Source organism: Vanacampus margaritifer, chromosome 9 (genome assembly GCF_051991255.1).
Source record: "Vanacampus margaritifer isolate UIUO_Vmar chromosome 9, RoL_Vmar_1.0, whole genome shotgun sequence".
Lineage (NCBI taxonomy): Eukaryota > Metazoa > Chordata > Actinopteri > Syngnathiformes > Syngnathidae > Vanacampus > Vanacampus margaritifer.
The window spans coordinates 2,888,354-2,909,241 of record NC_135440.1 but is presented as its reverse complement, the minus strand read 5'-3'; the positions used below and the strand labels follow the sequence as shown (position 1 = coordinate 2,909,241).

The 20,888-nt window shown below is 42.9% G+C and overlaps 1 protein-coding gene across 2 annotated transcripts in view; it reads left to right on the top strand.

Annotated features, from left to right (window-relative positions):
• The window catches only part of LOC144057714 (CUB and sushi domain-containing protein 3-like), a 566,138-nt gene that overhangs the window by 445,800 nt on the left and 99,450 nt on the right, over positions 1 to 20,888 (top strand). For both annotated transcript variants that reach the window (XM_077575584.1, XM_077575583.1), the window contains exons 57-58: positions 2,298 to 2,480; positions 15,916 to 16,092. In XM_077575584.1, the coding sequence (XP_077431710.1) occupies positions 2,298 to 2,480; positions 15,916 to 16,092 (360 nt within the window). The remainder of the gene's footprint in view (positions 1 to 2,297; positions 2,481 to 15,915; positions 16,093 to 20,888) is intronic.

Sequence of the window (20,888 nt, the reverse complement as noted above, 5' to 3'; positions counted from 1 at the left end):
CAGTCCAGTGTGATATTAAGATATGTTACTGATGTCATCCATGAGAGGCTCATTGGAGTGGTGGACTGAGAGTCATCCATTCTGTGGAACTACTCAGGATGAGATATGGATGTTTTTTTGTCTCCATATTTTTGGGTTTTATAAAGCTGCAGCCTTTTCATTTCTTCTTTTATTAAGTACTGCTGTTATTGGTTAATTGTCGTATGCTTTGTTCATTACATGTTCAGTTTTGAAGATTTTGTCATGGTTATCTGATTGACATTATGTAAATTTACAGGAGTTGGACAAATTTTTTTTTAGATTTGTCATCTTTCTAATTTTATTTTGCATGTATGTGATTTGACTGCCTTTGATAACATTTAGCTAGTAGCTACTATTGCATCCAATTGCACAATAATTTTATTTATTCATTTATTTTCCATTTTCACCTTTAGATGGAGTGTGCCTTATTTTTGCATCGATATCTGCACCACTTGGTTACATAAAGTTTCTGGATTTTGTTTACTGAGTTTCAAAATAACCTATGTCTGATGTTAAAGGTTTTGAAAAGTAGTTCACATTTTAGTACAGTCACAGTAGCTGGCTTAGTTGATTCTGTGTGAATGTCACCAACAGGCTATAGGATTTATTTAATTTTATTTAGTGGCAGTGCAACGTTGAATTTTTTATATCAAGGTTTTAGTAAGGCAGGCTCAACATGTCATCCTAAAGTGCTTTGAAAGTCAATATAATACATTCTCTTCAGTTTGTACCACAAAAATGACGAGACCTAAATTCACCGTCACCGCTTATTGTTTTGTATTTTGAACGTTGGAACGTGGCAGGAGGAGAAAAAAAAGGCCTTTGTTTCGTGCGCATCGAAGGCCTCTCTAACTCAAATTCCTGGGCTGAATTTAGAGTTCGTCCCTGATGGACAGAGATAGATTTGAAGGTGGAGGAAAAATAATCTAGAAAAAATTAGGAGAGATTTGTGTGTGGATGGTATTGAGGCCTTATGGCTTCAAAATGCACGTTCTACATCACATGATCACAAACCCTTATTGATAGGCTGTTGTTATAGGCCACCTTGTTCAAATATTGTCAAATAATAAATTTTTAAAGGGGCGGTTTGCAACCCTTTGCAACGCCTGGTAAAAATACATGTTTGATCTTGATCATATTCATTTTAACTGGGTAGTTTGACGTCCTAGTAGGTAGTTTACGCTGGGTCTCATACTATGACTGTGATGTTTCATCGATTTACACAAAGTGAATATAGTATCGTAACAGGCACTTTGAGCTTTTTTTGTTTTGAACTTTCACGTAGCATTTTGTGTTACCTCAGAGTAAACAACCTTTCTGCTACAAACAGAGGGGAAAAAACACGTAATCAGTTTACTAGTACATTTATTTTAAAAAATTTGAATTATTTTGCAAAATTACAATTTTCACGTTGAGAGAGAGAGATGCCGTTGTTGTATTGCACTTATCTTGAAACCTGTATGATATTAACATCGATATTTGTGAAGTGTGCTTTTCTGCATATTTTATTATTATGAATATATTGTTTAACTGCATACTGTAGAACCTTTTGCCTTGATCGGGACAATATCACACATGTATTGCCCCAAAAAATACTCACTGACATGCTGTGGTACCGTTCATTTACATTGTAAGTATCCAGAAGAATGTCAAACCCGGAAGCATCAAAAGAGGGGGGTGGGGTTTTTGCGAATGGTCCATTCATTTTTGTAAGTCAATGCATACTCAACCGAAAACCATGATTACCAAACTGAGATACAAACCGAACCGTGAATTTTGTTAACCATTCCATATATGTAAATTATGTGTATTTAGTAGTGGTATGCTGAAAGTACTGTATTTTCCATTACATGGCTGTGACAAGAGACAGTTTGTAATGACAATGTACCAGACTCTTGAGATTAATTAACCCTTGTGCATCATTTCTCACAACTATTGTTGGTTGCCACTTACAGTGCATCTGCCCCACTGTCTTTTTCGACCAAGCGGCTGGTGTCAAAGCAGTAAAAAGTATTAGTAGTACTGCAGGTTGTTGGCTTGGTGACAACTGCTCATTGGAGTGTTGTGTGTTTGATTACATTCAGGACCATTCTAAAGATGTATGATCTGAAGTTTTTTTTTTTTCTGTTGTTGTGCTCGCTGACAAACAGGAAAGTTGGATTCACAGTGGTACAAACCAAAAGGGTTCATCTTTGACAGTTGTATACTCAGCTAAAGGGGACACTATCCTGTATTTTTGCTTTCATTGCTCTATGTGTGGTTATCTCTCACTGCAGGCAACACTGTGGGCACCTGTGGGGATCCCGGCACACCTGCACATGCCAGCAGGGAGGCAGGGAACTTCAAAGTGCGAAGCAAGGTGCGATTCACCTGCGCAGTGGGACATACGCTGTACGGCTCGGCAGAGAGGATCTGCTTCCCCAATGGGACGTGGTCAGGAAGACAGCCATTCTGCAAATGTAAGGGAACTCTCAATGACTTTGTTATGTTATCCTTAACGGCGAGTGGAAGATCAGAAAAATATTACATCCTACTATATACACATGTCTTAACACTCAGGGAAACGTAGAGCTTTACATTTGTGATACATGTAAATGCGGTAAAAAGACCTGGAATGATGTGGATTCAGTAAAGCCTGGAGTATATGTATGTAATGTAAAATTTGAGAAAGCAGAAAATAACAGTTAAAATGGACCCCGACTGTAATGAAAGTTTGCTCTATATTATTCATTTGGTTGTTAACTCACATAACTGAGATAAGATACATTTTTCAAAAATCAGTTCCACTTTAATACATTTTGTAGAAACTTTATTTGGACATATGCCGCCATTTTTATTTATGTCGCAACACATTCAATGCGTAGTAACGTAGAATGGCGGCTGGCTCTCTGCCGAGCAATTTGAAACTCCTATAAAGAAAGCAAGGTAAGGCTCGAAGCGTTCCTAAAGAAACAACATGCGATCAGGAGTGTTAACCTCCCCACACGCCGTGCTCTCGTCATTCACCAGACGCATTCAAGAGAGTTTATCAGCAAAAAAAAAAAGTTAATTTTGTGTTCGGTACCTCTTAAAAAAAATAATAATGAAAAAGTGTACATGTGTTGATGCCAGTGTGTATCTCTGGGGTGCCTAAAAATAGTGTACCAGTGATGGGACACTGTCTGGGATTTGGAAGAAAATTTTAAAGTATTTAAAATAACATGGTACATGTTTCTTAAAGGGTGAGTCAACCCAAAATATTTCTTCACAATATTGTCCTATGTAGCCCCACTAGTCAAAACATGTTATTCTGATTAATATTGGGTTTGTGGAATATGAATAAAGTGGCAAAATCCACCCGTATATCTGTCTTAGGGGGTGGCCATTTTGCCACTTGCAACTACATCACAGTTGCTCAGGCCTCAGGTAATGACCAATCATGGCTCAGCTTGCAAGCATCACATGACCAAACTCAGAAAACAGGTGAGCTCTGATTGGTTGTTACCTGAGCCGTGAACAACTGTGATTCTTCATTGTCAGTGGATAGTGAGTGTCAAAATGGCCGCCCCCTGATCTGGATAAAAACAGGCAGATGTTGTTGCTAAATTCATGTTCCATAAATACAATATTATTCAGAAAGTTGTGTTTAGACTAATAGGGGAGCATAGAAAATATAATTGTAAAGAAAACAAATAATAATAAAATAAATTAAATTACAAAAAAAAAGTATTTACATTTTTAAAAAGAAAAAAATAGGTCAGCTTTTTCCGCACCTCATTTCCTGACCATTCAAACAAGGTCCTTAGCTTTGTCTGCTCCCCAGAATTTTAGCTGACTGGTAGTGCTCAGTGATCGCAAACCAGAGACATGGTCACGATGTGGGTTTAGAATGTACGAAGCACACTCTTTCCCAGGACGGAATGGTGTCAAAGGTGTTTTTTTTTTCTTCTTACAACAGACAACCAAGCCATTCGTTGTTGCATTGAAATCTTAGAAATGTAGGTTCCCTCGGTCTTCCGCCAAGCAGGAAACCTGTAAAAAAAATTCTGTTTTTTTCCTTCTTTTTTTTTCTTTTACCTTTGCGATTTTGGGAGGTGTTGCTGCACTGTTACAGCAAGAGTTTGACATATTTTGCTATTTCGGCCAGATAAATGACAATAAATCTGCGACATCACGACAGAGTAAGTTTTGCCATGTAAACAATAGCCACATTGCAGCAAAAATGACAAATGACGTCAATGAATGATTCAAGCAGGGGCATGTGTCGTAAATGAATGAACTTGAATTATTCTTAATTTGTTTAATTTATTCAGGTATTATTTGATTTATGTAAAAATTCTGTCGAGACTATTGTTGAAATGAAAATTGAAAGTGCATTTTCCATTTTTATCTTTTTGATGGCCATCCATGCAGTATTCGCAATTTAAACTGTAGTGATCGTTTTGTAAAAGTGATTGTCTGGGTCCAAATTATTTTCAGGGTTGAATGTCTTGTAATCAGCATATTCAAATGTTTTCTAATCCATATTATTAGGTTGTGGGTTGACTGTCACTGTAGGGTCCACCAGTTTTATTTATCAGCATTAGTGTTGCACGGAATATTGGTACCAGTACCGTACACCTTGATGTTTTGCTATCAAAAACAGCTCGGTATAAAAAAATTTTTTAGCACCGGTGTTAAAAAAATATATAGGAGACAGCTTTTTATATCTGTTTTCATGGCAAGTACACATACACGCGTGGCCGCCTGTCTACTGATATATGGGGAAAAGTTACGTTTTCTCTTTCTGCGAGTGTGCTAAAGGAAGCAGGATGACAAATCCTGTCCGTAAAGCTTTTTTTTAAGTTACTGTGGCTCAAGGCGAAAACACGTTCAACATGGCTAAGCACCTCGCTAACGGGTGTTGTGCTTCGTAAAAAAAAATATCCGCGGGAGCGAGCTTGTATCGGGGAAAAGCCAGTTAATGGAAGCACTACCAACACATGTTTTCAATAAACACATGAAGAACACGTGTTTTTTGATTTTCAGTTTTAGAAACAAGTTTTAGTAGCAAGAGAAAAATGTTCATTGCGGAGAAGCAGAAGAAAAAGCAACAATCACTCACATTCTGCAGTGGACTTGATAAACAGACACACAGTAGGAAAACTCAAGTATGCATAGAAAAAGCTCAGACGACTGCTGGTCGTGACGTATTTTTGACACTTCCCTTAAAAAACACGTAGAGTGTGAATTATTATGTTTCCAATTTGTACTATTTGATTACGCATTCAACTAGTTGGAAGCGGAATGGAGAAAAGCAGAGACACACAGACACACAAGCAACTAATACATTGAGTCATTGGAGTGCCACTGTATTGCCAATACCTACAACCGATGATGTCAAATGCAGTCAAATACAGTACTTCAAAAATATGGCATGCAATGTGAAAGCTCATAGAGTATATACACCGATACACAAATATATATATATGCAGATACATGAACATGTATACATCCTAATATTTTGAATTCATGAAAAATAAAATCATTTGAAGGTCTTTTGTCAGTTTTAATTTTGCTGATCTTTTAGATTTTTGTCGAGCTACCGTTTCAGTACCAGTATTGAGGTATTTTATGCAGGTATAGTATTGAAGTCAACATTTTGGTATCGTAATAACACTACCCAGCATGCCGCTTGATGTTGGACTTAGTCCTGTTGTCTTTGTGTATTGATGCAGGGATGTATTACAAATGTATCATATTGCAAGTAGACAATGTCTCCTCTGACACTTGCTGCTTTTAACTTTGGGATGAATATTTTCTCTTTTGGCTGACGGCATTTGTAAAGTCTCATTTATGTAGATGTAGATGAGCCTTTCATCAATCTTGTTCTTTGCAGAATCCTTGGTTTGTCTTTGTATTGTGTTTGTTTACTGTAGCCAGGTGGTCTAGCCTGCATATGGCTTCTGTGGCAACTTAGTTTTGAGTTGTGATAAATGATTGTGGATTTTGAAGACATTAGCTGAGAGGACTCCAGCTCTTCATCTTGCATAGGTAAGCTCCAGGACTTTGACCGGATACTGAGGCATATTGTAGATTGATAGATAGATAGACTGTTGGCCACCTTGGCACAGTGCGAGTGTCATTTCTAATATAACAGGCCAACTCGTCAGACCCTTCCGTCATCGTCAATCCATCAGCATTTTAAGCCAAACCGAATTGTGATCATCAATCCGTTATTTGTCGATGGCTCAGCAAAATGAGCGTCCGTCAATGTTTCTGTCATTCAAAGTGGGCATCCGTCAATGCTCCATCATTTGTCAATCTGTGGGACGACCACATTGACGGATTGCTGAATTTATTGACGGATTGACAATTACATTGACGGACGAAAAACCCCTTCCGGCAATGCTTAGTTTGTTAATTTTTCAAAGTTTCCCATCAATCAGTTATCGGCAACAAAATGACCGTCCGTCATTGACGGATTGACGGACCTTCCCTCAATATTGACGGAATTCCCACCTGAGAAATCTGCTGCTTCTCTTAATGTTGTTGATAAAATGTTACATTAAAGTTACTTATAGACAGAAAAAAAAAGTTACTTATGGACTTTACCCAATGATGATACTTTTCACTGATCCAGAGTACCAGGATATAGTTAATTTCTTTTTATAGTTGTTGCCTCTTGTACAACTTTTTTTTGGTAAGCATTATAAGCATGAAATCTATGAAAGTGTGTTCAAACATAGCAGTGGTATGATGGGAATTGGATCAACATTGCTCCTGATCCGCTCATTAGTATTCCTAAATAAAGCTGTGACACTATGGATTAAAGGTTCTTTGCTGGTTCACAAAAACAAGGCTTCCCTACCTGCTTATTTGAGGCAAATAGGCATAATGAGAGAACAAGCCAATAAGTTTTAGTTCCCCTTTCCCATTTTTTCTCCTTGAGCACTAATAAGACAAAGGAAAATGTGTGTGTGTATATATAGATATATATATATATATATATATATATATATATATATATATATATATATATATATATATATATATATATCCATCCATCCATCCATCCATCTTCTACCGCTTATTCGGGGTCGGTTCGTGGGGGTAGCAGCTTTAGCAGGGACGCCCAGACTTCCCTCTCCCCAGCCACTTCAGCCAGCTCTTCCGACGGGATCCCAAGGCGTTCCCAGGCCAGCCGAGAGATATAGTCTCTCCAGCGTGTCCTGGGTCGTCCCCGGGGCCTCCCGCCGGTGGGACATGCCCGGAACACCTCCCCAGGGAGGCATCTAGGATGCATCCGAACCACCTCAACTGGTTCATCTCAACGCGGAGGAGTAGCGGCTCGACACTGATTCCCTCCCGGATGACCGAGCTTCTCACCCTATCTCTAAGGGAGAGCCCGGCTACCCTGCGGAGGAAACTCATTTTGGCCGCTTGTATCAAGGATCTTGTTCTTTCGGTCACGACCCACAGCTCGTGACCATAGGTGAGGGCAGGAACGTAGATCGACTAGTAAATCGAAAGCTTTGCCTTTTGGCTCAGCTCCTTCTTCACCACAACGGACCGATGCAGCGTCCGCATCACTGCAGACGCTGCAGCAACCCGCCTGTCGATCTCCCGCTCTAACCTACCCTATCCAGAGGCACTGTCCCCGATGTCCACGCGATGCTGTAGAGACGTGTCAACCACGACAGCCACACAACATCCAGAGCCTTTAGGAACTCCGGGCGGATCTCATCCACCCCCGGGGCCCTGCCACCGAGAAGCTTTCCAACCACCTCAGTGACTTCGACCCCAGAGATAGGGGAGCCCACCTCAGAGTCCCCAGACCCTGCTTCCTCAAAGGAAGGCGTGTCGGTGGAATTGAGGAGGTCTTTGAAGTATTCTCCCCACCGATTCACGACGTCCCGAGTCGAGGTCAACAGCACCCCATCTCCACTATACACAGTGTTAATGGTGCACTGCTTTCCTCTCCTGAGACGCCGGATGGTGGACCAGAATTTCTTCGAAGCTGTCTGGAAGTCGTTTTCCATGGCCTCACCGAACTCCTCCCATATCCGAGTTTTTGCCTCAGCGACCGCCGAAGTCGCATTCCGCTTGGCCAGCCGGTACCCGTCAGCAGGCCAAAAAGGCCCAAAACTCCTTATTCAGCTTGACGGCATCCCTTACCGCTTATGTCCACCAGCTGGTTCGAGGATTGCCGCCACGACAGGCACCAACCACCTTGCGGCCACAGCTCCGATCAGCCGCCTCAACAATGGAAGCGCGGAACATGGTCCACTCAGACTCAATGTCCCCCGCCTCCCTCTGGACAAGGGAGAAGTTCTGCCGGAGGTGGGTGTTGAAACTCTTTCTGACGGGATTCTGACAGACGTTCCCAGCAGACCCTCACAATAAGTTTGGGTCTGCCTGGTCGGACCAGCATCTTACCCCGCCATCGGAGCCAACACACCACCACGCGGTGATCAGATGACAGCTCCGCCCCTCTCTTAACCCGATTGTCCAACACATACAGCCGCAAATCCGATGACATGACTACAAAGTCGATCATCGAACTGCGGCCTACGGTGTCCTGGTGCCAAGTGCACATATGGACACCCTTGTGTTTGAACATGGTGTTCGTTATGGTCAGTCCGTGGCGAGCACAGAAGTCCAATAACAAAACACCGCTCTGGTTTTGATCGGGCGGGGGGGGGGGGGGTCTTCCCTCCCAATCACGCCCCTCCAGGTCTCACTGTCATTACCCACGTGAGCGTTGAAGTCCCCCAGCAGAACAAGGGAGTTCCCAAGGACTCCAGAAAGGGTGGGTACTCTGAGCTGCTGTTCGGTGCATAAGCACAAACAACAGTCAGGACCCGTCCCCCCACCCGAAGGCGGAGGGAGGCTACCCTCTCATTCACCGGGGTAAACCCCAACGTACAGGCGCCGAGCCGGGGGGCAATGAGTATACCCACACCTGCTCTGCGACTCTCATCGTGGGCAACTCCAGAGTGGAAGAGGGTCCAGCCCCTCTCAAGAGGATTGGTACCAGAACCCAAGCCGTGTGTGGAGGCGAGTCCGACTATATCTAGTCGGAACTTCTCAGCCTCGCACACCAGCTCGGGCTCCTTCCCTGCCAGAGAGGTGACATTCCATGTCCTCAGAGCTAGCTTCAGTAGCCGGGGGTCGGACCGCCAAGGCACCCGCCTTTGGCTGACACCCAACTCACTGTGCACCCGACCCCTTTGGCCCCTTCCACTGGTGGTGAGCCCATGGGAAGGGGGACCCACGTTGCCTTTTTGGGCTGTGCCCCATGGGTATAGGCCCGGCCACCAGACGCTCGCCTTCGAGCCCCACTTCCAGGCCTAGCTCCAGAGGGGGGCCCCGGTGACCCGGCAAGGGAAACGAAGATCCAAAGTTTGTGTTCATCATTGGGGTCTTTTGAGCCATGCTTTGTCTGGTCCCTCACCTAGGACCTACTTGCCATGGGTGACCCTACCAGGGGCATGAAGCCCCAGCCAACATAGCTCCTAGGCTCATTTGGACACGCAAACCCCTCCACCACGATAAGGTGATGACTCATGAAGGGGATATACAGTGGTACCTTGGCTCACGAACTTAATTGGTTCCCATAGAGAGTATGTGAGCCGAAAAGTTCGTCTTCCAAACAAGTATTTCCCATAGGAAACCATTGAAATGAGAATAATCCGTTCCCAGGTCCCCATAAAACACAATTTTCTACTAAAAAAGCCTTAAAACTACACAAAATATACCTTATTTTATGTATAATAAATGTGCTATTGTATTGTAATTAAAGAAATACACTGTACTGTATAATAAAGTGTTTTTATTTGCAAAACTTGCAACTTGCCTTTGTGATGGTACAGTAGTTGAAGGCTTGATGGAATGGAGTGGGAGGAGGAGGGAGGGAGGGAGTTACTGTTTGGAAGGAGTGTGACTTCTCTTCTTTGCTTCTTAGGAGACTCTTTATCCTTGTTGCTGACTAAAAACCTCTTAATTGACACCTGTTGCTTTCTGAGTTGTAAGGTCTTACGAAACTGAGGCATCACATTATCATTCATCATGTTGATGATTCTCATAGCCACAGTCTTTTCTGAATGGTACTGTTCGACAAAATCCTGCACATCACTCCACTTTGCTAACATGGTCTTGATGCTCTCACTTGATGCTGACAAACGCGCACCTCGTTTGTGTTTGTCAATGATCTCCTTCTTCTGCTCGACCGTAATTTTCTTCAATGTCTTCTTAGGCTTAACACTAGCCTTTTGTGGGGTCTTTTTCGGTCCCATGGTAGCAAAAGTACACTCCAAAAGTACTCCAAAATGATCCAAAATGTCTACCGAACACAAACCACGTCCGCACTCAAACAAAGGGGGCGACGAACTGAGACGCCGTGAGCATGCGTCAGCTTCTCGTGATTTCTCGTGTCGCGAGATTTGGTTCGTCCGCCGAAAACTAGTTCGTCAGCCGAGACAAAATGCTCGCGAATTTAATGTTCGTGAGGCGAAAAGTTCGTGAGCTGAAGCGTTCGTGAGGTGTTAGTCGATTAAAATTTTGTATCCTAATTAACGCACGATTGTGCACAAATAATCACATATTTTATATCTGTTCTAAATGTACAATAAAAGAAAATGTACAATATTTTTTTCCCAGTTTTTCATACTTTTGTTAACATAAAAGTGGAAAAATATTAACCTAATACAGATATGTTTGTATCTTTAAGTTCATTGATACTAGAGTACAATAATTCATAAAGTTATTCGAAGTTAAAATTTTAATTGTATGATTTTCAGGAAGGAGTTGAGACAGGCTCTGGATGGTCAAGAGGTGCTTCCAAATGACTGGACAACTACAGCAAATGTTATCAGGGAGACGGGTAGGGCAGTCCTGTCATCTGGAAGGAAAGGAGATAAGGAGACTTGGTGGTTGAATGAGAAGGTTCAGAAGTGGATCCAGGGAAAGAGGTTATCTTAGAAGAAGTGGGACACTGACAGGACTGAAGAAAGTAGACAGGAATACTGTACAAGGAAATACCGTGTAGGGTGAAAGTAGAAGTGGCATAGACCAAACAAGGGACTTACAATTACTTGTATGCTAGGTTGGATAGTAAGAAGGCTGGTCTATACAGGTTGGCAAGGCAAAGAGACAGAGATGGGAAGGATATGCAACAGGTTAGGGTGATAAAGGATAGGGATGGAAGTGTGTTGACAGATGCTAGTAGTGAGATGGGAAGATGGAAAGAGTACTTTGAAGAGTTGATGAATGAGTAAAATGAGAGAGAACGAAGAGTAGAAGAGGTGACTGTTGTAGACCAGGAAGTAGCAAAGATTAGTAAGGATGAAGTGAGAAGGGCATTGAAGAGGATGAAGTGTAGAAAGGCACTTGGTCCTGATGATATACCTGTGGAGGTATGGAAGTGTTTAGGACAGTTAGCAGTAGAATTTCTGACTGAGTTGTTCAACAGGATCTTAGATAGTGAGAAGATGCCTGAGGAATGGAGGAGAAGTGTGTGCTGGTGCCCATTTTCAAGAACAAGGGAGACGTGCAGAGTTGTTGCAACTACAGAGGAATAAAGATAATGAGCCACACAATGAAGCTATGGGAAAGAATAGTTGAAGCGAGACTGAGGGCAGAGGTAAACATTTGTGAGCAGCAGTATGGTTTCATGCCAAAAAAGAGTACCACAGATGCAGTATTTGCTTTGAGGATGTTGATAAAGAAGTACAGAGAAGGTCAGAAGGAGCTGCATTGTGTCTTTGTAGATCTGAAAGAAAGCTTATGACAGGGTGCCCAAAGAGGAACTGTGGTTTTGTATGAGGAAGTCTGGAGTGGCAGAGAAGTATGTTCAAGTGGTGCAGGACATGTATGAGGACTGTTAGACAGTGGTGAGGTGTGCTGTAGGTGTGACGGAGGAGTTAAAAGTGGAGGAGGGACTACATCAGGGATCAAATCTGAGACCCTTTTTGTTTGCTATGGTAATGGGCAGGATGACAAATGAGGTTAGACAGGAATCTTCATGGACTATGATGTTTGCAGATGACATTGTGATCTGTCGTGAAAGCAGGGAACAGGTGGAGGAGTATCTGTGTGTGAATGGGAGGGACCCAAGTAGAAGAGTGAGGTTACAGGGAGAAGAGCCCAAGAAAGTGGAGGAGTTGAAGTATTTAGTTGTCCAGAGCAAAGGAGAGTCTGGAAGAGAAGTGATAAAGCTTGTGCAGGCAGGCTGGAAAGGGTGGAGATAAGTGTCAGGTGTGATGTGTGATAGAAGAGTTTCAGCTCAAATGAAAGGAAAGGTTTATAAAACTGTGGTGAGACTAGCGATGTTGTTGGGTCTTGGTGACAGTGCCACTGAGGAAAAGACAGGAGGCAGAGCGGGAGGTGGCAAAGATGAAGATGCTGAGTTTCTCTTTGGGAGTGATAAGGATGGATAGAATCAAGAATGAGTACATCAGAGGGACAGCACGTTAGAGGCTTTGGAGATAAAGTCAGAGAGGCCAGACTGAGATGGTTTGGACATGTCCAGAGGAGAGATAGTGAGTATATTGGCAGAAGGATGCTGAGTTTCCAAATGCCAGTCAGAAGGTCTAGACTCTAGAGGAAGACCAAAGAAGACATTTATGGATGTAGTTAAAGAGGACATGAAGGTAGTTGGTTTGAGAGCAGAGGATGCAGAGGACAGGGTTAGATGGAGGCAACAGATTCACTGTGGCGACCCCTGAAGGGAAAAGCCGAAAGGAAAAGAAGAAGATTTGAAGTTAAAATTAAAAAGATGTACTGTACTGTATAAAAAAAGGGTGTGAGATTTGTGTGGAGGTCTTTTTTTTTTCAGTAGATGGCAGAAGCAGCTCAGTGCATATTATTTTCATATTAAGAGCTACTTAATTTTGAACATTAAGTAACTTGTGAACTTCTGCATGTTTCTTAAAAGTGTAAATTGCAACTTGATCCCATTCCCCACAAATATATGCATTATTGTTATAGATATTTTTGGTAACTTGTGTAAAGTGACTCTTTTGCACAACGTAGAATGGAATGCTTTTATTTTGTTAAGTTTTATAGCATGTGCATTGTAAAGTGACATAGCTTTACTGCAATGCAAACAAACCAAAACATTACTACATTTGACACAGGTTTTTTTCTGGATAAAATAAGCTTCACATCTATAAATCAATTGCAGTCACTCCAAGTGACCAGACAGGCAAACACTTGGCTACAGACTCTCAAAGGGGTCTGAGAGAGCCCATGGGGACCTCTTAGTGAGCTGTTGCTAGTTAGCTCGGTGCTAACTGCTAACCAAGTGTGTTCTTTTGAAGCAGGGAAGCGGTGGTTGTGCTACACAGTTGAAATGGCTCCTCCGCTCCGACTTTCTACTCTTTATATATTGTGTATTTTAGCTGCAGTGCATTACAGTGCATTTCTAGAGGGTGATTTGGATATGGATGTGTCTGTTGCGTCGCGACTGAAATTCTCCCAGCATAGGCTTTCCAACAAATAAGGGGTGGTCGTTAATCGGGCGTTAGTGGCAAGTTTATGCAATATTAACGCAATAATTTTGACACCTCTAATATATATATATATATATATATATATATATATATATATATATATATATATATACACACATATACAGTGCTGTTTAAAAGTTTTTGAACCTCTTGAGCAATTTGGATTTTCCAATTGTTTCAACCTGATTTTAAGATAAGATAAGATCCACTGATTGTCACACCCATCAAAGTGGGGCGAAATTTGTTCTCCGCATTTGACCCATCCCCTGAGGGAGCGGTGAGCAGCAGCAGCGCCGCTCTCGGGAATCATGTGGTGATTTTGTTCTGAATCATTACATTTTATATGAAATAACAGGTGTAGTTTTAGCATTTCAATGTATTTTTCTTTTCTTTTTTTTATCAAAATTGTAGTCCAAACTAAATTAAAAATAGTTTTGGGTCAATTCATGTTGATGCAAAAGTAAGTGAACGCTGAGCTGCATTGCTTAAAACAAGCAGTCAAGTAGGATCAGGTAGGACAAATTGGTAGCTAAACTAACCACTGAAATTGACCAATGAAATGAGAGCGGTTTAGCAAAGAAGAAGTGATGCACAATTCATTACTGACTAAAACAGAGACAAAACCACATCACTATAGTCTTACCCAGGTGAACCCATACAGGTCAGTCATGCTGAGATGAAGAGAAATCTCAGGGGACCTCAAGAAGTGGGTAGTGACAGCACATCTGTCTGGGGAAAGCTATAAAGTAATAAAAAAAAAAAAGCTGTATCATTGAACTGTGAAGCAGATCATCTGCAACTAGAGAACACTGAAAACTACAATCCTGCCTAGAAGTGGACAACCTTCTAAAATATCAGCAATAACCACAATAAAAATTATAATTCAGGTAAAAAGCCAACCTGTGTATCACATGGAGGGATTTGCAGACCTCTTTTGCTGCATCTGGGACACATGTGCATGCTTCAACAATCAGAAGAAAATCGTCAAGGCTTTCATGGAAGGCTTGCTAGCTAGAAGCCTCTGCTCACAAAAAAGATCAAAGCTGCCCATCTCAAGTTTGCCAGAGATTACCTGGACAAACATGAAGCTTTTTGGAATTCCCTTCTGTGGACCGATGAGTCCAAAATTGATCGGTTTGGTCACAACTACTAATAATAATAATTATTATAACAATGCATCAGATTTATGTAGTGTTTTTCTGGACACTCAAAGACGCTTTACAATGGAATGGATACATTATTCGTGCATTCACACTGGTGGCAGCAAGCTACTTAAGTTGCCACAGCTGCCCTGGGGCAGGCTGACGGAAGCGTGGCTGCCAGTGTGCACATACGGCCACTCCGACCACCACCAAACATTCGCACCTTCCATACACAAGTGTGATTAGCACTGGAGGCAATGTGTGTGAAGTGCCTTGCCCCAAGGACACAACAACACATGATTTGAGGAGAGCGGGGATTGAACAACCGACCTTCTGGTTGCTGAACAACCGTCTCTACACACTTTGGGCCAGAGGTGGCAGTCGCAAGTAAAAAAGTGACAAACTGCACAGAGATCCTTTAAAAAAAAAATAAAAGACCCCAATATTTTGACTAGAACAAATATTCAGAATTTCATATACAAACATTTATTAAATGCTATACTTTAATGCATGCAGTTGTGTTTAATGCTCAAACACAACCTACACTACCTTTAACCTAACCATCCGCTGTCAAGATAAAGGATTACCAGTATCTGTGGTTAAAATTAATAGTGTGATTAATCTGTGTCAATACATGATTAATATTATATATATATATATATATATATATATATATATATATATATATATATATATATATATATATATATATATATATATATATATACACACACACACATTGGTAGATATTACATACAGTATATATTAATATAACCGGTTTTTTTTTCAAAGCCCTTCAAACACCAGAGCACAAAACATAATTCACTAAGATTATGCCTGATGGTTTAGTTTAAACCCAGATCTGATCCAAAATTGGGTATTTCAAACCACATTTGCATTTGGTATATTGATTTAAGACTGAAACTCTGAAGGTCTACAGAACATACTTTCTGTCTGTGATCTTGGTTTCGAGGTGATCCTGGGGGCGGGATAGATTTTGAAATCTCAATCCAAGAGGATGAGGATTATTCTGATTCAATCCAGTAAAGTATTGAAATACCGGGATATAAATCCTGAAATATGGATCAAGAAAATGGGATTTGGAAATATGGATCAATTTAATTTGGATTATTTTTTTTTAAATACTGGGCCGTGAAGACCACCACAATTTATTTCCCATAGTCACAAATGCCAGGTTGTGATTTTTTAAAATGGAAAATTTGAAACATTATTTTTCACCTCCAAACCTCATCTCCTCTCATGTCTCGCCTTTATTGCAGCTGTGCAGTGTGGGAACCCAGGAACACCAACTCATGGCCGTATTTCCCGTGTGGATGGTACAACCTTCTCCCACTCCATTGCTTATTCTTGTATGGAAGGCTATTTCCTCTCAGGCTTGCCCACACGCCAATGTCTGGCAAATGGCACGTGGTCCGGCATAACTCCAAACTGCACAAGTGAGTATTTTATGCACGGAATCTTGTTGAATTCAGTTTTAAAGGTTTCCCAGCTACACAATATTGAGCATACTTGTCGATATGAAAAAGAGAAAGCACATTCTTCTGTTTGTATAGAAAGAAAATAATAATAAAGAAAAATAATATCTCTGTTAGGTGAAATGTGCTGAGTTTGAATTAATAGACCATGCATCTATCAATAACTCAATTTAATATAAATGTGCGCAATTACGCAACTGAAATGTTATTGTTTCTTACCAAAACCAAAAACTGTCAGTAAGATTAATTAATTTGCAACATTTGCATGGGTGTAGCAGACACACACACATGCACGCACACACACTTTAATTGTCATAGTGCTGTCAGTTACACATAACAAACTAAGTCAGTCATTGTTCTTAATCTACATAATAAGCTTTGAAAAGTGAACTGAAATGAAGCAAAAATAGATGCCTAAGACTTAAACATCACATAAATCTAGTGAACTACCCCTGAACTGTTTGTTTTTGTTGTTGTTTGTTTTGTCTATCTCTACAAATTAGCCTTCCAGTGATTAGGGGGTATGGCGAATTATATTGAATTGAAAACTATCAAATACATTTCACAACCTGCTACTCCAACAATCCACAATGTTCTCTCCTCATTTTCTTTTGTTAGTGACTTACACGTGCAATATTATCAATTAGATTGATTAATAACATTCAAGCCTGCAGTATGAGCTCTCTGAACGCTTTGTCATCAAGCCAATGATGATTCTTTTCTGCATTCACATTTAAGTTACCTGCTCAAAAATGTAGTTAGTAAGTAATCTAAGTACCATGATATTAAAGTATTGTAACTTGATTACTTTGGATTACTTTTGGATTACTCCAATACCAAGTGTAACACATAAGACAAATTTAAGTGTGCCTTATAGTTTTAAATTACGTGACATTTTCTTGAAAACTTCTTGTGCGGCGGCCAGTTCACTTGCGCGCCCCGCCCAAGTATTAACACGGTGTGGGAATGGCTGTAGTTGCAGGGCATTAAATTGGTTTAGTAATTACCTGAGTGATAGAACTTGTGGCAGAAGTGTGTGGCATAGCTAAGTTATACCTTATCCCTGTTGGAAGTAAAAATGGGTGTCCCACAAGGGTCAGTGTTAGGCTCCATCTTATTTTAAATCTTCTTGTGCCGGTCCCAAGCCCGGATAAATACAGAGGGTTGTGTCAGGAAGGGCATCCGACATAAAACTTTGGCCAAATCAAGCATGCAAATCAAATATATGACTTCCATATTGGATCGGCCAAGGCCCGGGTTAACAATGACTGGTGCTGTTGACCTACAGGGTGCCGGTGGAAACTGGACTACTGTTGGTCGAAAAATGAGAGGAGGTAGGTGTGTTCGTAGGAAGAAAGAGAAGAGGTACACCAAGAGTCTATGACTGAGAGTAGGGACTTTGAATGGTGGAACTATGACATGAAATGGTAGAGAGATGGTTGGCATGATGCAGAGGAGGAAGGTGATATACTCTTTGTTCAGGAGACCAGATTGAAAGGGAGCAAAGCTAGAAGTTTAAGTCAGGGTTCAAGTTGTTCTATCATGGTGTAGATAGGAAGAGAAATGGAGTAGGAGTTATCGTGAAGGAGGAGTTTATTAGGAACGTCCTGGAGGTAAAAAAAAAAAAAAAGTGTCAGATAGAGTGATGAGCCTGAAGCTAGGAATCAAAGGTGTGATGATCAATGTTCTTAGTGGGTATGCGCCACAGGTAGGATGTGAGCTGGAGGAGAAGGAAAACTTTTGGTTGGACTTTGTTGAAATGATGCAGAGCATCCCTAGAAGTGAGAGACAGCTCTTGGTGTGTCATCTGGAAGGGAAGGAGATAAGGAGACTTGGTGGTGGAATGAGGAGTTGCAGAAGTGGGTCCAGAGAAAGAGGTTAGCTAAGAATAAGTTGGACACTGAGATGACTGAAGAAAGTAAACAGGAGTGCAGCGAAAGGTGAAAATAGAAGGGACAAAGGCCAAACAAGGGTCTTACGATGACTTGTATGAAAGGTTGGACAGTAAGGAGGGAGAGACTGGTCTATTCAGGTTTTCAAGGCAAAGAGACAGAGGTGGGAAGGACATGCAACATGTTAGGGTAATAAAGGATAGTGATGGAAGTGTGTTGACAGATGCTAGTAGTGTGATGGGAAGATGGAAAGAGTACTTTGAAGAGTTGATCAATTAGGAAAATGAGAGAGAACGAAGAGTAGAAGAGGTGACTGTTGTGGACCAGGAAGTAGCAAAGATTAGTAAGGATGAAGTGAGAATGGCATTGAAGAGGATGAAGAGTGGAAAGGCACTCGGTCCTGATGATATACCTATGGAGGTATGGAAGTGTCTAGGAGAGGTAGCAGTAGGATTTCTGTTATTCAACAGGATCTTAGATAGTGACAATATGCCTGAGAAATGCAGAAGATGTGTGCTGGTGCCGATTTTTAAGAACAAGGGAGACGTGCGGAGTTGTGGCAACTACAGCTGATGAGCCACACAATGAAGCAATGGGAGAGAGTAGTTGAAGCTAGTATGGTTTCATGCCAAAAAAAAGAGTACCACAGATGCTGTATTTGCTTTGACGATGTTGATAGAGAAGTAATGAGAAGGTCAGAATGTGCTGCATTGTGTCTTTGTAGATCTGGAGAAAGCTTATGACAGGGTGTGCAGAGAGGAACTGTGGTTTTGTATGTATGTAAGTATTGTTTGTAAGTATGTTCAAGTGGTGCAGGACTTGTATGAGGACTGTAAGACAGTGGTGAGGTATGGAAGTGTCTAGGTGAGGTAGAAGTAGAATTTCTGACTGGGTTGTTCAACATGATATTACATAGTGAGAAGATGCCTGAGGAATGGAGGAGAAGTTTGCTGGTGCCCATTTTTTTTTTTTTTTTTTGGGAGATCTCAGTATTGATCATTTGAAATGTCATCATCATTGTTCTCCCTTTTTTTTTTTTTTTTTTTTTTTTTTTGTATGTGTGTTTGTGCGTGTGTGCGTGCGTGTGTGTGTGCGTGTGTGCGTGCGTGCGTGCGTGCGAAAAAAAATAAAAAAAAATAAGAATTCCCATACCGTTCACCTAAACCGAACACTTCAAAATCCAGCCAGAGTCGTGGGGCCGCCAGGAGACCCAAAGGGGGACCAAAGAAAAGAAAGAAAAGCGAAGCCCAGCACCGACCAGACACCACCCACCGGGCCACTAACCTTCACCAACCCCAAAGACATCCAAACTCCAACAAATCAGGGAAACCTCAAGGGCCCAAAGGAGAAACTGAGGAAAGGTAGAAAGGACAGACGAAGCAGAGTGAGATCCACAGACACCAGCCTCCACCGAATCAATGACCTGAGGGAGAAACAAGTTGTGTCTGAGTCTCGATAGATGCTGGTGTGGTGGATCTAGCATGCATGAAAATCTCCACCAAAGAGGGGAGCCGTCGACCCCTGCCAGGACAGAGCAAGCGCAACACCTCAGGGCCCCCCAGGCCGCGGCCGCGCCAAAGGACGACCCCCGGGCCCCGCAGGGGCCACCGGCCGGAGAGCAAACCCCGGAGCAGGAGCGCCCCCCACCCCAACGCGGCCCGCGCCCCCAACCCAACGCAGCAGGACGGGGCACTGCAGGCCCACCAGGCACCCCACCGGCCCACAACCCCCCGCTCCCCCCGCTGCAGGGCGGAGACGGTGTCTCCACCCCACCCCACTCCCCCCCAAAGTGTGTTATGTGCCCTAAAATGTATTGTGCAAAACTAGTGCAGTGAGTTAAGAGGAGCGACCAGCTGGGCCCCCCCCAACCGGGCGGGGGGGGGGAGGCGCACCCGCCCACCAAAACCCCCACCCACCCCACCGGGACCCCGGCGGGGCTTGCCCCCCGGATACCGGGGCCCGCCCGAAGTGCCCGGAGGCCCACCGGAGCGGGGCGGGCACAACACCAATCCCGCCCACTCCCCCGGCCCCCGGAGCGCCGAGACCCGGGCCACGGACGGAACCCCCGGCCTAGGGGAGGGGGAGGAGGGCGGACAGGGGAGGGGGAGGGGACGGGGGAAGGAGACGACAGGAAGGGCAGGAGGCAGCAGCAGGGCCGCAGAGAGAGGGGGAGAGGAGGAGGAAGGGCGACGAGGGAGAAGGGACAGGGAGGCGGAGGACGGGCGGGGAGAGGTGAAGAGGGAGAGGAAGCAAGGGGGAGGAAGGGGGAGGGGAGAGGGAACCACGGGGCACCCCGGCGGCCCACAGGCCCCGACCCGCGTCGCCGGACCCAGAGCGACGGACCGCGCCGGGGCGGCGCCGCCCCGGACACCAGGGAGAGCCCCGCAACACAGCACCCACCACGAGACCCAGGGAACGACCAAGACGCAGCCGCCACCCAGCAGCCAACAGAGGGGCAGACCCGCCCACGCCCAGCCAGGGGGGACAGCACCTGTAGCGTTAGTCCCCTGGCATGCAGTGAATCCGAATATTAGCCTTTAGTGCCCATTGGAGGTGAATCTGTTCGATCCTGTTGGCAGCAACTGGGTTCCTGACTATAAAAACACAACCATTAGTAACAAACTGCCAAATGCAGAGACATCAATGTAAGTTATCACGATGTGGTGGCTCTCGCTAACAGGCAGAATTAAATAACCAGAATTAGGTTAAAATATTCTATATACGTAGACCATATTTCTATGAATTTTGATATTTGTTTTTTATTTGAGGCCGATATTTTTTCCATTAAAATGTGATTTATGAGGAGGTTAGACCATTGGTCGATATTCAGAGTTTGTTTATTTTTCCAGTTAACAAGAATTGTTT